At 39.7% G+C, this 19966-nt stretch overlaps 1 protein-coding gene across 1 annotated transcript in view; it reads right to left on the bottom strand.

Moving 5' to 3' along the window:
* Positions 1 to 19966, bottom strand: part of GALNT18 (polypeptide N-acetylgalactosaminyltransferase 18) — a gene marked incomplete at its 3' end in the record, with an annotated part of 46853 nt that overhangs the window by 13638 nt on the left and 13249 nt on the right. The window contains exon 5 of the mRNA XM_010140705.1: positions 19589 to 19755. Within this exon, the coding sequence (XP_010139007.1) occupies positions 19589 to 19755 (167 nt within the window). The remainder of the gene's footprint in view (positions 1 to 19588; positions 19756 to 19966) is intronic.

Genomic DNA, 19966 nt, shown 5'->3' with positions numbered 1-19966 from the left:
CAAACACGGCTGTGCTTCCTATGTGGGAAAGAGTTAAGCTGCCTAAACAAACTGCAAGTTAACACAAAACTTTGTGATGTTTTGTGAGTCAGACTAATAAATGCACATGAACGTCACACAGCCAGCCTGCCGTACGCGCTTTTCCAAGTTCTCACTCTCTGTCACCAGCACTGCAGATTACAATTACAGCCACTGTGCCACAACGGGCGAAGGCAAGATGGATTAAGAGATAGCATGGACATTTTGGACTCTGCGTCGATCCCAAGACTGTCACCTAACCCACGACATGAACCAGCAGGTTACGTTTCACCTGATCAAAGCAAAGGAGATGCTGTCTTGATGTTCACTGTCCTGCTAGCAATGGCTAGCTGCTACTTCAATCTAAAAAGCACTGTATCTATAAAAAGGTCTATAGAATAACACATCTGCTTACTGAAGTTAGGGAATGGTTATGTCTAATTTATCACCATGCAAATATTTGCCTTTGGATAGCAAAGTGACCCAACTTTACACAGTCCTCGGCGACTTGCATTCGGCACAGTATTTCCACTGAAGAAGTTTATACACTCCTCAGAAGAGATATTTCCAAAGCTGTTGTCAAAGGAACTGGCAGAGCTACATTTACAGCTCACACAAAGAACCTGAACCACATGCTGCAACTCCAATTAGGGAACTCAAATCAGGAAAACAAGAAATTCCAGTAAATGCCATAAATGTAGAAAAATAAAATGCTTGAAGAGGTAAACAAGAAGAGGTCACAGTTCAAACACTACAAACCAGAGACTAGTCAATTTTCCCGTCTTTCACCACACAAATCAGGGCGATAAAAACAAAACACAGTGAGCTAGTAGGTTTCCTAACATCTCTTTGGAAAACATGGCAGATATTTTCTCTCTGTCAGACCATCCAGAAGAATACAAAAATTCAAACCTACTCCACAGCAAAAGCAAATAGCCTTCTGAAACACAAAAAGACCCGCAAGAAGTTACTCTCAGATTTTTTGCTAAGCTGCATGTGAAAACTTATGTCAGAGTTCCTTTTTTATTTCCTATGTAAGCGAAATCTCTGTCACTAAAAAGTAAACACTGTCGGTGTTAATTGGAAGCATTTGTAAGAACTAATTAAAATTGCTATGCTGGAATCGTGCTTCAGAAAAGGGGTTTTGTATCAAATCCTAATAAAGATTCATTTGTCTTGTACATGCTTTGTTTAATCCCCTCAGGTAGATAAACAAAGAACGTATGAGTTGTGTCTTAACAAACAGAGGGGGTGGCGATTCTAGTCAAAGCACTTCACAGTTCAATCTAAAGTCATTAATTAGGGACCTTGGCACAGGTTATCTCCAGATACATACAACTCTTAAACAAAAGGATGTCAGGACAAGCATTGGGAAAGCATATTCCTGGGGAAGATGGTCACGCACGCGGCTTTTGGAAAGGCACTGGCGCATGCCAGAAGCCACAGAAGTAGGTTGGTTATAGTTTGGAAATGAGCTGTTGCTACCTTGTCATCAGCCACCCTGAACATAGCTGGCGGGTTCTGAAATACTCCACTGACATAAACTTTTCCTCCTCATCTCAAAACAAAACTGTTTTCTGTAGTCTTCCAATACTAACCCATGCCACCACTGCTTCCATGTGACCATTACCTAATAAACTAGTCCTCCCTGTCCTTTGGCCCTCATCAAGACGGTCCTCCCCTAATGATGTGAAATGGACCTGATATCTGATAGAAGCTAGCACTCGCAAATCTCTCTGAAATTAGCTGGCATCAAACATAACTAAAATTTATGAAAAGCTGGATGAGCTACATCTCTGTTTCCTCTTGTCTGTACCCACACGTAACATCTACACTTAGCAAACAATGCTTACTTTTCTCCACCCTTCATACTTAGTTTTGGAACTCACTGATCCCTTTGGTTTTATTTACACTGTACTGAACAAAACCAGCAGCAGTACCAGGGCACACCTCTTAAAGGTTCTTCACTATTCTCTCACTAAAACACAGTCATTTCATTCCCTTCGTAAATACTTTGTATGTCACTACTGCACGACCAATCACCATTAGAACCTCTGTTTGAAAGCCTAAGCTATCCACTAGCAGAGCGTTACCAAGCATACACGATGGGGATTTACCATTACGCCGTAAGGAGAGGGCACCACGGCATCCAAGGACACAGCTACGCTGTGCAGTTCCGAGCGCACACAGCCACCGGAGCCGGCACTAATGAATTGCGACGTCTGCATATGGAGCACTGTGCAGATGTACTGCCTCCAGCTCTGGGAGCAGCTTGACTGATTCACTAGCAAGACTGAGCCTACACTACAGGATTGGGAGGAGAGATTCTAGATGTTTATGTTTGTTAATGATGAAGAAATGGTCTTTCTAGCATGAGAGAACAGTAACATCTGTAATAGCAGTAGCTCACAGGGATGTCCACCCTAGAGGTTTTGACTGCATTTCCCCCGGAAGATTGTATTCCAGCCAGACGTGTTAGAGCTCTGGCAGAGAGCTCTAACCTTCCTCTGTAATGCCAGAGGAAAGGACCTGTAAGCTATTGTCTTCTGCCTAGAACGCTGAACAAGTATTCAGCTATCCTGGACCCGGGCCACGCAACACACCTTCCCGATAAAGGCTGATACTTAAGAGACACTTCAAATTGTTAAAAAAGCTCATGCAGAGCATGAGAGGGGCTGCTATGCACAGTATAACTAACATAGTTCCGTGGCTGAAGAAACAGCCTGCAGTGCTCTGAATTAGTGACCGTTTCCTTAGATGCCAACTCTGTCTATCTGACATTACAGCTGCCCAGCCGAGGAGTGACCGACCGCAGTCATGCTTGTGGCTGGGCACACCCTTCGGGCTGACTTTACTTACCCAGTCCCTGAGGCATAAAGCCACCTGAGATGGTTCATGCACAGCTGTCTCAGGTCCATTTCCCTGACAAAGGCAGTTTCATTTTATTTTTTCATGCTGGTATGCTATTCTTAAAACACAACTAACCATTCTCTTTGAATCTGTATTCTTAATAACAACATTTTAGTCATACGAGACATTGCTCTGAAGCTCTGTGCCTTTAATCGTTGAAGAGAAGGCTCTTCTACAACTCCTTAGCATCTGGCCATCAGAAATACGTCTGTGAATTAAGATGACGAGAGCAGCTTTGGAGATAACTATCCAGTGCCTGAATCAAGCAAATACAGTCAGTAAGGCTCAGCTGGGCTCGTGGATCAAAAGAGGTTATGTCTGCATACAAAAATGCAGTCAAATTTTTTTATGTTTTAATTTTGTATTTCTGGCTAAATTTTCCAGTCACTTTAAATCTTTTTTACTAGTGTTACAAAGATATTACTGATGTTGGGAGATTTTTAAATCCTAACTGTACATGGTCTTGGGCACAGGTCTTGCTCTATCTGACCCAGCTTTGAGCAGAGGGATGGGACTGGATGATCTTCAGAAGTTGCTTCCTACCTCAACCATCCTGTGACTCTGTGATGGAGTTCACATCTGCCTTGCAAAGAACGCATTCATTTCTTTTGATGCACACCGATCTTCTGATAAAATAAAAAAGCAGCCATTGAACAAACGACAACATTGAGTAGGTAGGCTGAGAACAATAAAAGAATTCGGATGTATATGATTTAGCCCTTGAACACTTCTGTGAGCTTGCGACATCCAGTCATAATGTCACCAATCCTGATAATAATAATATTGTATTTTCAATTTCATAGACAATGTAAAACCTTCCCAAGATACTAAGTGAACGTTTCTGAGGCTGTAGGGTTGTGTCTTAGAAACAGGTATCTGAAGGTTGACTCCTAAGCCCATGTTTAGGTGATTCAATAGAAATTTCCTGATTTTCATATATCTGCACAGAGACTAAACACTACAGCTTTCAGCTCAATGAACAGGTTCACCAGTAGTGTGATAATGGGAGTGGGTCTGTTTCACCAATATTATTCACCAATATTATTGAAACTGCGTTTCAGTGACTAGGTGAGATTATAAAACCCTTCCACTTTAAAACTATATACGTCAGTTAATAAATACAAACCAAGATGAAGTTGTTCTGTGTCACCAGTCTTTCAACAGCAACAGTTTGCTAAAGAAATTGAGCTTCGCAATTACTTCTTTGGAGATGGTAAATGAGAAAACATTAATGCAAAGGAATATGGTGATTTTATGCACCATAGGATGTTATGTAAAGAACATGCTGTGTACATTTCCACATATGTGCTCCATATACAATCCAAATGGATTGACTGATTGTTTTTCTTTCCTATACAATGATCTTTATTTAAAAGCACGTCTCAAAAAAAATTTGGTAGTGTGGACACAGTCAACTCCGTTGAATATTACAACATAGGATACTAAAGATATCTCTAGTTCTGCCCATTGGCACCGGAACATTCACAGAACTCTTAAGGGCTTTCAGATGATCTAATTTTCCCATATTTGTCTAAGCCTCACAAATTTTTGAGGTCAGAAAAAATTTATAGTAGAATAAAAATAAATCCACCAAACACAGACAGGACTTTCTATGACTGGTTGCAACTTTTACACCTTCCCTTCAACATGAAGAACAGCTCCTGAAATAGTTCTATGATGGTCAGAGACTATAACAGGTTTCTTTGAATATGAAATCCCTGCCCTGAAAATCCACATGCTGACTCATCACTGAGAGTTTATATATTGCACCTTTGAGCTTTTCCATTTAAAGACCAAAAAACAGTTTGACAAATGGAGAATCACAGACTGCAACACTGAAAGGACTTTGAGAGATCATCTAGTCCTTCTTGTTGTCCTAACACAAAGGGAACTATGTTTCAATCAATCCTTACAGAAGCTTGTCTCATCTCTTTTTAGGTTTACTCAGCAAATATTGTCCCAAGCTCTTTATAGATGGATGAAATGAAGCATACAGTAAAGACAAAATATTTTACCATTATGCGTTAGTCTGTTGTCTGGCACAGTTAAAAATCATGGTGATTAAATCTAGGTATTTGTCTTTGAAATCATAACAGTAACTTGTTTCAAAATAACTACTTACAGAACCATGAGCCATATAACAAAAGAACTGCAATAAAAGATCTAAAACTCTTTCCGCAACTCTTCACTGACAAGAATATTTTCCCTCATAAAACTGAAGACCGAGAGGAACTCCCCAGTAACAAGCCCTTTTGAACATTCATAAATATTAACATATTTCGGATGGGAAATTCATTGCAGCAAATTTGCTTTTACAGCTGGTACTCAGGATCACCCTTTGACAGGGGAAATGGAATGACAGATAGCAGTATCTCCCATCGCCAAGCTGGAAGATCTTTTTTCGAACAGAAGCTCACTGGAAAACGCAGTACCCTCCCACGAGCAGTACTGAATAGTCACACCAGCAGCCTGTGGGGGAATGATAGCTTTAACAATTTGGCAAGACAGATAGCTGTCTCTGAACACTACACAGTCATCAGTAACGTTTAAAAACCAGCTTTTATACAGAACACAGAAACACTGTCCAAATTTGCTCACTGCCAAATCGCTTGAACACAACCAAAAAAAAAACAAAAGCAAAGACCTAGTTTGAGAAAAACACTCCAAATACTAAACTGGAGGGAACACACAAGGAAGGTGTTAAGATATAAAGCTATCAATTTCAATAAAAACAGGAGGAAAAAATAATTTAAGACTTAGTAGTTAAACCAGAAAAAAATTAAATACATCAAATCACACTGCAGACATAACTGATTCAGGTTAAGGAATTTTACAGCCTATTAAAAAAAAAAAAATCACAATCTTTTAATCTAAGAATCAAACTGATCTATCACCTCAGACAAGAAGTCTACGGCTGTTTTGTGCATTGATTTCCCTTTCAGATAAAAAATAATCTGGTTATTTCAATTACTCTCAATTATGTTAAAAAGAATAGGGTGACAAGTATCTGTAGGCTGCCTGGTAAATATTCCAGGCAGTTGTCACCTACAGTGCCTTGGATTTTTTTTCATGTGTATACCAAATCTGTGGTTAACTAGCACTGTGCTTATGCAAGCCAAGACATTGATGCTGCTATTACTGTCTTATGGTACCATATGATGTAAATATTTGGACTGAATGTAACGGTATTCTGGAGGGTGGGAAACATCATGAGTCTAACTGCTAAACAGCACCTTAACTAAAGGAGTACTTCACTGTTTCCTTGTGATATCTTACAAAATAATACAAATCGCACAAATAAATCAGGCTTACAATCTATTACAAATGTAGGCAACTGGCTGTGAGCAATTAATTAGGCTTTATGATCAGGGAGAGACAGTGTTCAGTCCATGTTCAGACAGTGTTCAGGACAGTTTAAAGGGTTACACACTTTTCAAAAGGGGACTAAATTTTAAGTGAGACTGTCTTGAGCAGACTCGTTCCGATTTTTGCATCTGTGCCAGGAACAGCACAAGAGCAAAGAGTTTACTGACAGAAATGCCGAATAAACACACTGAGGAGCCCAGAACCTGACTCCAGGGACAAACCTGAGCAAGCAGTGTAAGTCCTCAAGCCTTCTTCAGCAGAGCTGTGATTTGGCACACATTGGAGAGACATTTATTTCTTCGGGAGAAAGGAAGGAATATCCTGCCTGGCCATAGCAGTTATCTATCATCACTGCTCCCTGCCCTGGGAAGGGTCACCTATTCCCAGCAGGGTGCGTGGTGTAGATCCATCCCCCTACAACTCCTGGTCCTCCTGCTTTGGAGGCACATCCTGCATACTCCTGTGTGTGCACTTCACTCACTAGGCAGTTCACCCACAGAAATAACGTACATTTTTGTCTCCTGGGGAATCAGATTTGTATTAAAAATACAAATACAAAAAATACAATCGGAATTGTATTAAAGTATGTTTCAGAATATTTACAGAGAAATCTGACTAATTTTTTCCAAAAGAATACCAGAGAGAGAGTAGGTGGTACCACACACTACCAAAGAACCACAGAACTACCAGGCAGCTATGTAGGTACTCTCAGGATTAATGTACAGTACCATAGTGGAATTTTTAGAAATTGAGTGCCAGGCTGAATCCGTTCAGTACTCCCTTCAAAACTGGCTATTTTCTCTCTATAATTTGTATATTTCTCAGCTGTCACTAGTCAAGCCCTTTTGGGATGCTACTGAGCCCCTGGGCTGAAGCTTATGTCAACGAGGGTTCTGCTGTTAATAGGATAATGCAGGCAGAGTTTACCCCTCAATTTCAAAAATAATTATGCAAAACTCATAAAGAATGCCCTTTCATTTCTGAAGAAGCTCTTAAAAATAGGAACATATTTCTTTTATACTTACTGATGTTTTTACGGGCCTTTTTTAGTCAGGAAACTACCAAACAGGTAACTACTTGATACTGAAAGTGGTATCAAAGTTCAAAAATATGATACAAAAGCAGAGAAAACACTTTTCCCCTATCACAGCCAGTTATATAAATCACAGGTATTTACCTTGTAATGGGTACATATAGCACAGGCAGAAATGCAGTGATAGGAACCTTTAAAAGTCGACAGAATCCGAAATCCACTTAGTTCAACTGGAGATGGACAGGTAGGGGAAGTAAAGCCAGCAGAAAACTTGGCTCTGATAACCAAAGTAAACTGCTGCAATTAAAGAGTTTCCGAGTGTGGACTGAAATTTATTTGAAATAAAATCCATCTCTGGCATACATATTTGCTAACTCAGGCTATATCTAGTATAAGCGAAGTGATTATTGTTCTGGATTAAATGAATCACCCCATTACTGCTCTAATAAAAAGAGGAAAAGCCAGCCAGAGCAGCAGTGTGGCAGAGGATACTTCACCCAAAGACCTTTGCATGTTTCAAGAAAATACCCTATATGACCTCTAAACCAAGGGCGTGTAACACACTCTGTAGCAGCATGACAGTTAATGCAATTTGTGCAACGTGTTTTGTCATATATCAGGGCTAAGTCTCAGAAAGACCCTGTGTGAGAGAGAAATCACACACTGCTAGTGTTCACGTTACTTTGATAACTTTGATAATCCAGTCCCAGGAAGTCAGATGAACTATTGAACATACATCTCCTTTTACAGTTCTATTAAATAATTCCTCTATCTTTCTTTTTCCTGACCCAAAGTTGCTTGAGCTATTGTGCAGTAATCCACAGTTGATTAAACTCGGTTTGATATATTCTGATGCAAGAGGCGTACTTTTCTAGGGCAATTTCCATTATATGGAAAGCTGCTTAGACCCCTTTTTACATTTTACAGTAACTACATCATCTCTTTCAGTGTTTCTGGTTTAGAGTCATAAAATGAAGGGTAGTTTAACAAACCATTTTAATAACTAATCTCCGCTGCGTTTCTTCTTTTTAGATATTTTTAAAGACCCCTAATTTCCTAACATTTGTGCCTTATTAAACCAATGCTAAGAGGAACTAATATTGGGGACAGCTAACCTATACCGAACACGCAGCCAGAACTACACAGGTCTGAAAGTGACTGAGCCTTAGCTTTGCATTCATCTTCCTGGTAGCCTCTGTAGGCCAGTCCCTCAGATGAGAGCTCCAAGGAGCTGAAACTTCTGATAGGAACTGACAGGATCACAGAGGTTCCACTTACATCCATTTGGGAAGACAACTCTTTCTTTTAATGATGAACCATTTCTAATTTGAGGAGTTGGGAAATGTGAGCTTCTGTACTGACCTAACATCACTAAAGGACTGGATTTCCTTCATTTCATGGTAAGACTCTCTGGACTAATCATATGCCTTTAGGGATAATATTTTTCTATGTCACACTGTAGAACGCAACCTACTAATGAAAAAAGAAGTCCTAGGAGGCAGTCAACACCTTTCAAGATCAGCCCTTAAACTAAAAACAAACCCCAAAAGCTTTAGACATTTGGTAAAGGTGTAGTGCAGACATAAGCAACAGATAAGAAAAGCTCTTCCATAAAAAGGGAAAATAAACACCAGCAAGAATCCATCTTGGACATGAGGCACTTCAGAAGTTGTCATGGCACATCTGCATTCAGTTCTTGCCCTTCTATACAACGCTGTGCAGCACAAACAGCATCAATAGAGATTAATGCTATTTGTGGAATGTGTCTTGTCTTACAGCAGGGCTAGTCTCAGTACATAAAACCCTGCATGTGAGATACGAACCAAACGCACAGTCACGCAAATTTTGCCACAGTATTCCTTAAGGTTTATCTATTTGTATGTGTGAGAAATGGGTAAAGCGATGAAGCATTCCTTTGGAAACTGAGAGATATCTGATGAGAGAACATAACAACAGACCCGGTGCTACACAGTTTCACTTGCAAGTTCAAAACTCATTGTCAAAGGCACAAAGAAGTTTCAAGGTCAGAAATATCACCAGAAAGCAATCCTAGACATTTAATATAAGCAGCAGGCTACAGGGAAACGTTTTAAACTTGTTGCTCATACAGTACTACTATACAAGGCAGGGAGACATAGTCACCTATCTGACAGGTGGATGTAAAGTACATTTTTCAGGTACTGACATAGCACTTGTTCATGGTAATAAAAAATAGAAATCATTGTTTTTGTGCTGGCACAGGAGTTGTCAACTTGTTTTCCATTTTCAAAGACCTTGTTGTTCTCTTTCCACCTTGTGCACATGAGCAAGGATTGAGATTAGGGGCAACAGGTCAGGAGGAACAATCAGTCCACAGCATGTAAAACTGATAGACCATGTATTTAGCCATAGAAGTACCTTTAAGCTTCCTAAAACTTCACCATAATTCAATTAGGTATATGTTATTTTTTCAGCTTTATAAAACATTAATGCTGTTTGCATCTCATTTTCTTGTTTTTGTGGGGGGGTTTTAAGTTCATTTTTCCAATTATTTCTACTGTATCCAAATCTGTTGGTATTTGTACTGCTTGAAAAGATTGCCTCAAATAGAAGATGGCAGCTTTTGAAACGCTGAGCAATGATTAGATAGGCATCGGGCCAACAGAGCGTGTCAGTTAGGAGCAAAGGAACAAGGCAGCAGCCGACAGTAAGCTATCTTGAGAGAACTGAGAGCGCTTAGCATTTCCATCAAGATGTTATCTACCACCAAATGAAAACAACAGTGATTCATGCTGCCATATTATTTAGCATTCATCATGATTCTAAATCATTTATTGGAGAGTTTACACTGCAGAGCAGACAAACCCTGTTAAATGTAATGAAAGGCAAATTGTCCTTTGAGTTGGCATCAAAAACATCTGTGAGAAAGCTTTGGAGCATCTACCACTCCTCTCAGATTATGCTTCAAGGGAAGCTAATATTAAAGAAAAAAAAAATCACCAGTTTATTCACAAATTCCATTACAAAATGCCATAGAGATGTGGCAGGAGGCCAGGGGGGAACACAGCTCCCGTCAGAAGCCGTCGCCCACAAGACTAGCAGCAGCAAGATTTGCCCTGTCCTGCAGGAAGTAGGTTGCAGAACTCACTCAAAAAACTAACAGACATCTGTGAAGGTCATAAAGAACACGAAGGGTGAGCTTTTAGTACATAATCTGTATTTCCTTCTGTATGGACTTGCATCTATATTTCTCTCTACCCAGAATTCCAGTAAGTGGTGTGTTGCAGAACACTTGGGGGCAGTGTGGGCGGTCGGAAGATTACGTGCTTACGTAGCAGTAAGGCAGTACCCACCCACGATGGGCGAGGCTTCTTGGGGAACTATATAGCCCTGTGTCATTACACAATAAAGTGCCATTTTTGCATCTTCTATATTAGAAACGTGTATAAAATGGTCCCCAATGGCAGAGGTTGGGTGCCCAGTATCACAGCAAGTTGCTACAGTGGTGTTAACAAAGACTCTGGTTATGGAGGCCCAAGAAAAACAAAACAACTTGTACAAATAAACTGGGTGAGGAAAAGCAAGCAGAAATTTTCACTCTCTCACAGCCTAACCTCTAAGCCTTCATTTTTCTCATGTTAATTCCATCATTACAAATGGAAATACTTGCTTTTATGTCTAGTTTCCTGAGAGTTCCTATAAAGTTTTAAATGGAGCCTTCCCAAAAGCTTCCCAGGCTGCTACCTGAAGCATACTACTTAAAACATGTTAACTTTTCCAGTGCAAAAGGAAAGAACACCATTTGAGCAACAGCCCCACCAGTTACTAACAGTGAACAAGTCAAGTAATTTAAAATACGGCCATCCAACACACTATCTACAGAAAAAGTATGCTGAAAGAGAGTCAACATGAACTGATTTTCGTTTGTTTGTTTTTTGTTTTGTTCACAACAAGAAGTCAAACATTCTTTGATAAAATGTTCTAGACTTGAACTTCAGACTTAGGGTAGTTTCCACAATGTCTTTAAAACGTCTAGCAATGCCTATTCATGTGCCTTTGTGTATATCTATTGGATCAACATAGAATAGTCTGTAATTTATTCATGTATTTTTCCTAACTGATTTTCTTAACTTTGTGATACACTCAAACTCCCTTAAATACTTCCTTGGGCAAATGTCTTATGGTGCCTTGGGCCCTTCAGCATATTAAGAATTTCCAGGTTCTATCACAAAAAAGTTGAAGCGTTTGAAATTATGAGCTCTAGCAGGAAATTTTATCACCATTTTAAGTTAAGAAATCAGCATTAATCTCAGAGATGTCTAGCAATTAATTTTAAGGCTAAAATCATGTAAAAAGTGACAGTACTAAGAAGTGGTCCAAGGCAGCATTTATACGCTGCCATTCTCACAGCCAGGATCCCTCCAGCCCACAGTACTTCCAATGCACGTGGGTCGACTTCCTCACTGCTACCACAAGAGCTTTAAACTCGCCTGTTTGTACCGAATTTGACCGCAGTCTTTCACTGTGGGCTACAAGTGGTTTCTGAATCATGGGCCATGCTATTTCTTGTACGTTGGCCCAAATCACTCTTCCAAGAGATTCCAAAGTGCCAATGTGCAGCTATTTACCATCACCTAGAAATTTCCACTGTGTTGTCTGTATTGGGCTTTGACATGATCAGTAACCTGAGAGCACGTATGACCGTGCACACACTCAGGATTGTGCGATTAGGGGGTGGCAGAACAAAGGCAGGGATGAAGAACACGAAAGTACTCACCGTGCATTGCATTACTTGATATATATATAGGGTACAGAGCATATGTTAATTACAGGATAGTATGAAAGGTACACTGGGATTCAAGCCGAAACAAAACCACAATGAAAAAATGCCAGTAGAGCTTTCAGTTTCATTTGCTGTATGAGAAAAAGAAAACATAAAAAGAAAGCTGTAACACTGCTTTCCCTGGATTTTGTTTCCTAGCTCCAGTTTTTCAGCATTTCCTATAATGTAGTTCAGATATTTCACTGTGATATCTTCCATTAGGATTAAATACAGCATGTAGATACCACTCATGACACTTAAATTAGTTACTCCCACACTGAAATCAGATACAGTGTTATTCCAATCTTAAAGCTTATTTCAATGGCAATGGGCTTGTCTTAGAAAACTACAACAAAAAAGAAGAATTATCTAGTGATAAAGTTTGTAGTTGCATAAAATACCTTTTTCTCTACTCTGCTGCCTACATTCAACTGCAAGTATGGAAAATGCTGTTTTTAAAGTGGCTGCTCTGTCATCTTGGACTTGTATTGAATCTGACGTAGAAAAGGGATTTAGTACACTGCAGTGTAAGAACTGAATGAATTAAATTACCTCATAAAAGCTGACCATATATTAACTTTCAACAACTGCTGGCTAGGAAGATTCAGTTCCCAGTATTACATAACGGCTGAACACAACCTCTGATGTCAGGAGACTGTAATAAAAGCTCTGCTGCCCGCTGCTGACCCCTGATGTGGGCAGACGTTATGCTATCGCTCAGCCTGCACACAAATGGACATTCTGCTTTTCAACCACACAGACCGAACTATACTATGATGATTAAAATAACTGTTCTACTGAAAGTCACAGCAAACACCTGCTGAGCACACACTTCCACAAAGGCACATGGTCCAACAGATGTGTGAGTTCTCCGGGATGCACTGGAAGAACCTCACTCAGCTGCAGCCCCACCTCACCCTCACAGCGCTAGAGATTTCCCATCCTTCTAGGAAACAAAGGCTGAGGGCCTTCAACATCAGCTGTGAAGAACGGAGAATGCGACAGTTGCCATTATAAAACAAATCAAGCTGCATGCTCATTATCAAACAGCTTTTGTACTATATTTGTACTATAACTATTATTTGTACTATTTGTATTATATTTGTACTATAACTACAATGCTACGAAAATCAGTCTTGCCTCCAGCAAGGGATGCTGTCCCCATCCCACGTGTGACTGCATGTAAGACAATGTTTGAGTCTGATGCAGTACGGAATTCAGTTATGGGAGTGTTAGAAACGTTGATCTAAGAGAACATAATATAATTATTTTTAAATGAAAGCTAAAGAAAATGGAAAAACATGCCTGAAAGGTGTCAGGGAGGAAAAAAAAAAATGAAAGAGGAAAGTGGGAGAATTATAAAAGTAGGCCACAAAGGAAGGAGCAGAATATTCCTGCGAGAGTCAGCGGGGGAGGGATCAGGCAGGAGTTTAATTACTGTGGCTAAAGACAAGGGCAAGCTGAATAATGAGATGGTAAAAAAAGTGCAGTTTGAGAGCAAGAGCAGCAAATACAGGGGTGGAGGAGACAGGGAGAAGGTAAGAGGCATGGGTACCCTGGGATTTGAAAACACCGGAAATGGAGACCCCAGCTGAAGGACACAAGCTCACGAGAAGAAGGATGAAGTGTATGGAACGGGTTTGAAGAAGTGAACATCTGGAACGTGGAGACTGTCAGGGTGGAATGAGGAAAAGGAAAGTGGACTGAGGGAATAAAGACCAAGAATATAGACTGCCCCTGGATGAAAAAAGAAGGAATGAAGGACAAGAAAATGGTGTGAAGAGTGATAAATCAAAGCAAAAGAGGAATAGCAATAGCTGGGACAGATGACCTTCTTCATTGGCAGTGTCCCTTTCTTTTCTGCTCTGTTGCTTGCTTCCTTTTGATATCCTACCCTACAACCTCTTCCCTTTAAAGCAGGAATCAAATTCATTCTCACAAGGACTGAGTAGTAAGGAAGGAACAGTCTGCAGTCACTCTAGGATGCCATCTTCAAGACCCACTGTCCTTTTAGAACTCTCACAGTCCATTTACATTAGTAGTTCTTAATTTTTTCCACAAGAGTTTTGAGTTACATGGCCAGGCATCACTGGGACATGAATCAAAGTGTTCACATACTCCACTCACACCTCAGAATAAGAACAACATTCCTCATTCTGCTGGCTGCTGAAACAGATGGCCAGCAGACTGTGTTTTGCTTCGGGTTATTTTCTTCTTACATATTTTCAGGTGCATCCACAGTAGCTGGAACACAAGGGACGACACACCTCACTGGAGTCCTAGCATAAGCATGGAACACGTAGCAGTGAACATATGCTCAAAGAATTACGTTCATTTATTCAAGTTGCAGTGCTAAATGTTACTACACAAGTAAAACACTCAGTTTGTAACAACAGCTAATGTTGTTCTCAGTTCTACAGTGGAGACACATTTCCCGGTCTATATGCAAAAATATGTTTTTTAGCATCTGATTCCTAACTAGCATTACACAGCCCTCTTTCACGTCAATCTCTGCCAACAGTAATGAAAGCTTGCTTGTGTAAAGACAGTGCAGTAATAAGGATTTCGGCATTAAGACCTTTAACTAATGGGGGGAATTAATCTTGGCTGATAAAGCAAAGCCTTCACAATGCATAAACCACATGAGATTTGAATAAAGTTTGGCTTTTCCCTGATTTTAAATGGTTTTTTATTCGAATTTTGCTAGCATTCAGGTAAGAGAAGAACAAGAAGCCAAACAGAAGGACAGAAAGTCTTAAAGTTTTCCCTAGGAGATTGTTATTAATAGGTTTTTCAAATCAACATTCATAATTGGCTGGTCTACATACAAGCCATCCTCAAATTATGCTGTAATATGAAATCAATCACGCATTTCAACAGTACTTTTAAAGTTCACTCATCACTGCTTTTGTAAGGAAAAAAAAATCAGACAATCCCCAAATATCTCTTAAAAATAAACAAAGAAGAAATGTAGCTTTCTAATAAAAAGCTCTGGATGCTTTTTGAAATGTTTCTTTATTCAATGTTTTGAGGACAATGTTGCAAATCTCTCAAAGGTGATACAGCTGCATCTGACTCACTTTCTACCACTCTGTGCTAATCCTCTTCAGCTCTGCAAGTCATAAAATTAGCGTCCTGCGATATCCAGCAATATTAACTGCAATTCAATAGCTGTTTTCGTGGAAATCTCAGGACAAAATGAGAATCATTAAACTGAACATGTTAGAATATTGCATTCATAAGTAATGATTCAAAGGGAAAGGAAGAAACCTTATGAAATCTGAGCCTCTGTTGCAACATTATTAACTTTAATATAAAAAATGTCGCAGAGGATGATAATTATTTGCTATCACATAAACTTTTGTATAGGTGTATTTTAGACACACTAATGCACACTGCCTCCCCATGAAGCTCAACACATCATGGCTCACAGTGAGGTTTTTTAGAGAGATTTTAAACAATCTTTAAAAATCTTGAAGAGGTGCTTCACAAAGCAGCAGGGCTCAATGCCAGAAAAAAGACTCAAAAGCCAAGACAGGACTCCAGCAGCATACAAGGTTACCACCCTGTCCCCAGAGGGCAAGGATGCAACAAGCCAGAGTGAATAAAACACTATTCCAGTAGTCCCCAGCTCTGACAATGCTGCTTCTAAATACATTTCTGAGGTCTAATTAACTACCAGCAGTCATGGGCATAGTCACTTAAAGTTAAAAAAAAAAAATAAAAAGAATTTAAATTTAAAAATTTTTTAAATTTGCAGGGATTCTCTGCTAAACCTCCTGAAATGCACCGAGAGATTTGGACAACTGTACTACTTCTGAAGGCAAAAATGAATAAATTATTTTATTGCCAACTTATACACTAATGAGTGTATTATCTCCAAAAAGCAAACAGTGCTCCTGAGGAGAATGGGCAAGATTCTGATCTGACAGACAGCACTTAAAACTACCGTAAAACAACCGAAACCCGAGCAGTTGCTCTATTTCACACCAATGTGACTGGGATCCAAATGAGTAACACTGGTATTTGGTTTGGTTTTTTAATAAATCTTTTGTTCTCATTACACCGTACACAAGCAGTGACTGAAATACTTTTTTTATCCTTCAATTAAATTCAGTTTTAATACTAATATATCTAACACTGGAAAAGCTGGTATGGTGAAATAAGACACATTAAGCCATGCAATCGGCTTTATTAAAATAAAGGATTAAAATTTTGGGACCTGTTAAATCTATTTTCTGCTTTTAAATGGCACACACTGGTATTTTTGCAATTTCCTAACTTGGAACATTTATTTTAAAAGGAAAACTTCACTAAGAGATTAATTGAGGTCTCCTGAAACATAATTGAGAGCTTGAAAAACTACCCTGCGGTTTAGATAAAGTCATAAATAATTTGCTTTACATACCCTGAAGTGCGTGAAATAAAATACTGTAGCTTATATTGTTCAAGACAAACGTATAGACTTTGGCAATACACTTGAATATATTGTTTCTGAAATTAGTCCTCTGGAATTTTAAAATTCAACTAGTCCTCCCACTGCTTTTTTCTAAAACAGATCTACTGAAATTAGGGATGAATCCAGTTGTTCATTACTAAATTCAGAATCTGGCCCACAGCAAGAATTTGTACCAGTCTACCAGTACATCGCTTCCCCTCAGAAGCAGGAATTTCTAGTGCCCTCCTCTAGTGCCAGTCATTCTACCTGCTTTTATTTTAAACGACTATGCTATGTGAATCCAACAGAGATTCAAGAGACTCAGAATGAGAAATGTGTTAATTTGTACTCTGCCTGATCTCTGTTCTCACTTTCCCTTTGTAATCACTTCCCATAGCACGATGTCTCTTGCCTGTGAAATCTATGGCTGTGGCATCACACGAAAAAATCTTAGTTATAGAAGTTGCCACCCCCAGCAAAAGCTTGAGAGTAAAAATACTGCTTATAATTAGGATTCTGGCAGGTCACTGTGAGAAGCAGAGTCTGGAGCAAGATGCAAGCGCAAAGCGAGCTTTTGCTGCCTCAGGTAACACTACAGGAAAACCCAGGGTAACCCACTTATCTTACAAGCAGCAATACTTGCAAGCCAAAGAGCTACTAACAAAAGCACAGAATGACACTAAATATAAAGGATTCAATTCGGCAAAGCAAGAAGGGAGAAAAAAATTGAAAATAGAATATTGTAAAAGCAAAACTAAATTGTAAAATACCTATTCCAGGATTTAAACTAATAATAGGAAAGCCCATAAATCATCTTTACAATCGCTCCCTTTCCTACCCAACATCCATCCTCTCCAAACGGATGCCTATAACCAGATCCTCAGCAGACATTATGGGGTAAAGAGGACTGCAGGAAGCCAGTCTACGACTGCAGGGAAGAGATGCCAGAGAAAGAGTTAAAGGAGTAGCAGAAAATCCTGGAGAGAGTTGAATTTCTCTAGGAGACTACGTATCACTCTGCATGGTATGATTTGGTACAGAATGACAGGTAACACCAAGCCCAGTCAGCCAAACTAAAGGCTACAAACCTCTCAATTTCCGTCCTCCTGTTGGGGGCCAGGAATCTAAGGATCAAGGCACTGGGAGGGTAAGAAAGGCACAGAATAAAAGGCACAGCCAACCATGAAATCATGATACCCTACAACACCAGCACTGGTACTTACAAAAAAATGTGGCTGAATAGGTCTTTCTGAGAGACCAAGTGGTTCCTGTTATTTCTCACCTACTTCAGGTAAGAAATAATAAAAATGAGTAATTCTGATAAGCCCACAGAGCACAGTGCAAAGCGTATTTGTTAGTGAGCTGGTCACAGTGATGACAGGCTCTCAGAAACGCTGATGTTTCTGACATTACTCTGCAATGTGCCCCCTGGAATAACTGCCGGGAAATTATGGAAAATCAGACTCGAACTCTAGAAACCAATTTTTCCAGCCAGATTATTTTTCCTTTTTTGTGGCTGCTTTGTGACCAGTTCCTCCAGGTCCAGAGGCCTCAGGCCCTGCAGCAGCAATAGCCATTCAGATTCATTGAGGTCCTGCCATCACGTTAACCGTACCTGTTCGAAAGATGCAGGATTGAATTTTCATAAACAAGGTCTAGAGCCCACATCCACCAGACAAAGCTGTACTTCAATTTTATTTTTTTTCCTATCAAACTGACATGTATTGCATGAGCAAGCAGACAAAAATTAAGGCAAACAAGGGCGTCAGATGACCAAATCACACAATGAAGCACATCAAAAGTTTGCCTCAGCATGTCCACACGTTGATTTTTTCTTTACTTTGCTCTGTTTCATGTGAATTTTCATTTACTTCATTGCATTGCTACATCATAAATTGTGCCATAAACTACGAACAGCAACCCATAAATCCTACATGCCGATTTACCCAACTGTGTCCCGAGTAGGTGTTTCAGGAAAGGCTTGGTCAGCCTAGGCTAACTCTAAACATAGTAGTATTCACTGGGACTGGAATTAGATTTGACAGAAGCCTCCATCAAGCTGTTGCATTTTGTGTATACTTTAAAATGTCAGGATTTTACTTTTTGCTTCACAGATAGTCAGCAGAAGAGGCCATGATGAAGTGTACAGCCTGTGGTGGGGAACTTACTTGTTTCCCAGTTTCTTTTCGTTACAAATCTGAGATACATTCATAATCAACAGCGAGTCACAGGATCTGTCTACGGGAATCACATAACAGCTGTAATGATGGCAAGAATAAGAGGAGCCCTTTGTTCAGTGTTTCCCTCCAACAGGATAAATTCAGATCCTTCTTATATTTTAGCAGTTCAGAATTAACTCCTCAGCAGAGCAAAATTTTTAAGTGCACTATCCTGTGCTTTTTAAAATTTCATTGCTAAAGTTGCCAGAAAATATGACTAGTAAATAACATCCAGCATAGCCTCAGGCAAGTACTGAACAACCCGATATGGGAAGTCCAGTCCTTCAGATCACGGACAGAAAAATCTGAGTACATACAGTAGAAAAGCAGCAAGGTATATGCTGCCAATGAGGAGAAGAGAGCAGAACTGGAAATCTAAATGAGATGTCTAAGAAACACAAAAGAATACGTGAGTGTGCACATGCAATCATACAACTGAAACAGGAAAAGCACCGAAAGCATAAAATTTTGAAAGCCCTCTTAAGTACCAGGAGTAAAACTTCTTAGGTCTCTAACCTATTGTTACACTCAAAATTCTGCTTACCAGACAAGTTAAACATACAGAAACAGTTGTACGTACTCTTTTTAATATGCCCCACTTATGTGTATTTGAAGACAGCCCAGCAAGACTGAATGGATGAAGAAGGTAGAAGAAGGTATGATGAAGAAGGTAGAAAATATACAGAAGACATTTGGAATGCCAACAGAAGCAAGAACTCGAGGGTTCTCATGTATGATACAACCTCAGGGTAGGAAGAAGAGAAAAAAAAAAGAAGGAAAACAAAAGAACCCAAAGTACGTACCATTATTACTGTTATCATCAACTAGAATAATCTCTTTGAGCAGGTGAGCAGGAGTCCGGTCAATGGCTGAACGAATGGAGCGCAGAATCACCGAGAGGGCTTCATTAACAAATATGAATACAATGCTGACCTCAGGAAGCCTGTCAGGAAACGTAAGGTTTCTGCACCTGAAGAAAAAGGTAAAAAAAGAAAGGTGTGTACTGTTGGAAGTCACGATATCAACACAAACTGTTTCAGAGAAATCTATCCCCAGCCATAAGAATGATGAGAGCTTCGGTGGGCACGGATCAGAAGGTCCCCGTACTCGTTAAGAGCACATACAGACAAGAACCAGAGCACTCAGTGCCCGAAAAAGGAATCCCTGAAAACAACCTGCTG

The sequence above is a fragment of the Buceros rhinoceros genome, unplaced genomic scaffold (assembly GCF_000710305.1).
Source record: "Buceros rhinoceros silvestris isolate BGI_N320 unplaced genomic scaffold, ASM71030v1 scaffold18957, whole genome shotgun sequence".
NCBI lineage: Eukaryota > Metazoa > Chordata > Aves > Bucerotiformes > Bucerotidae > Buceros > Buceros rhinoceros.
The sequence above is the reverse complement of the archived record's forward strand: the minus strand, read 5'-3'. Positions and strand labels throughout refer to the sequence as shown.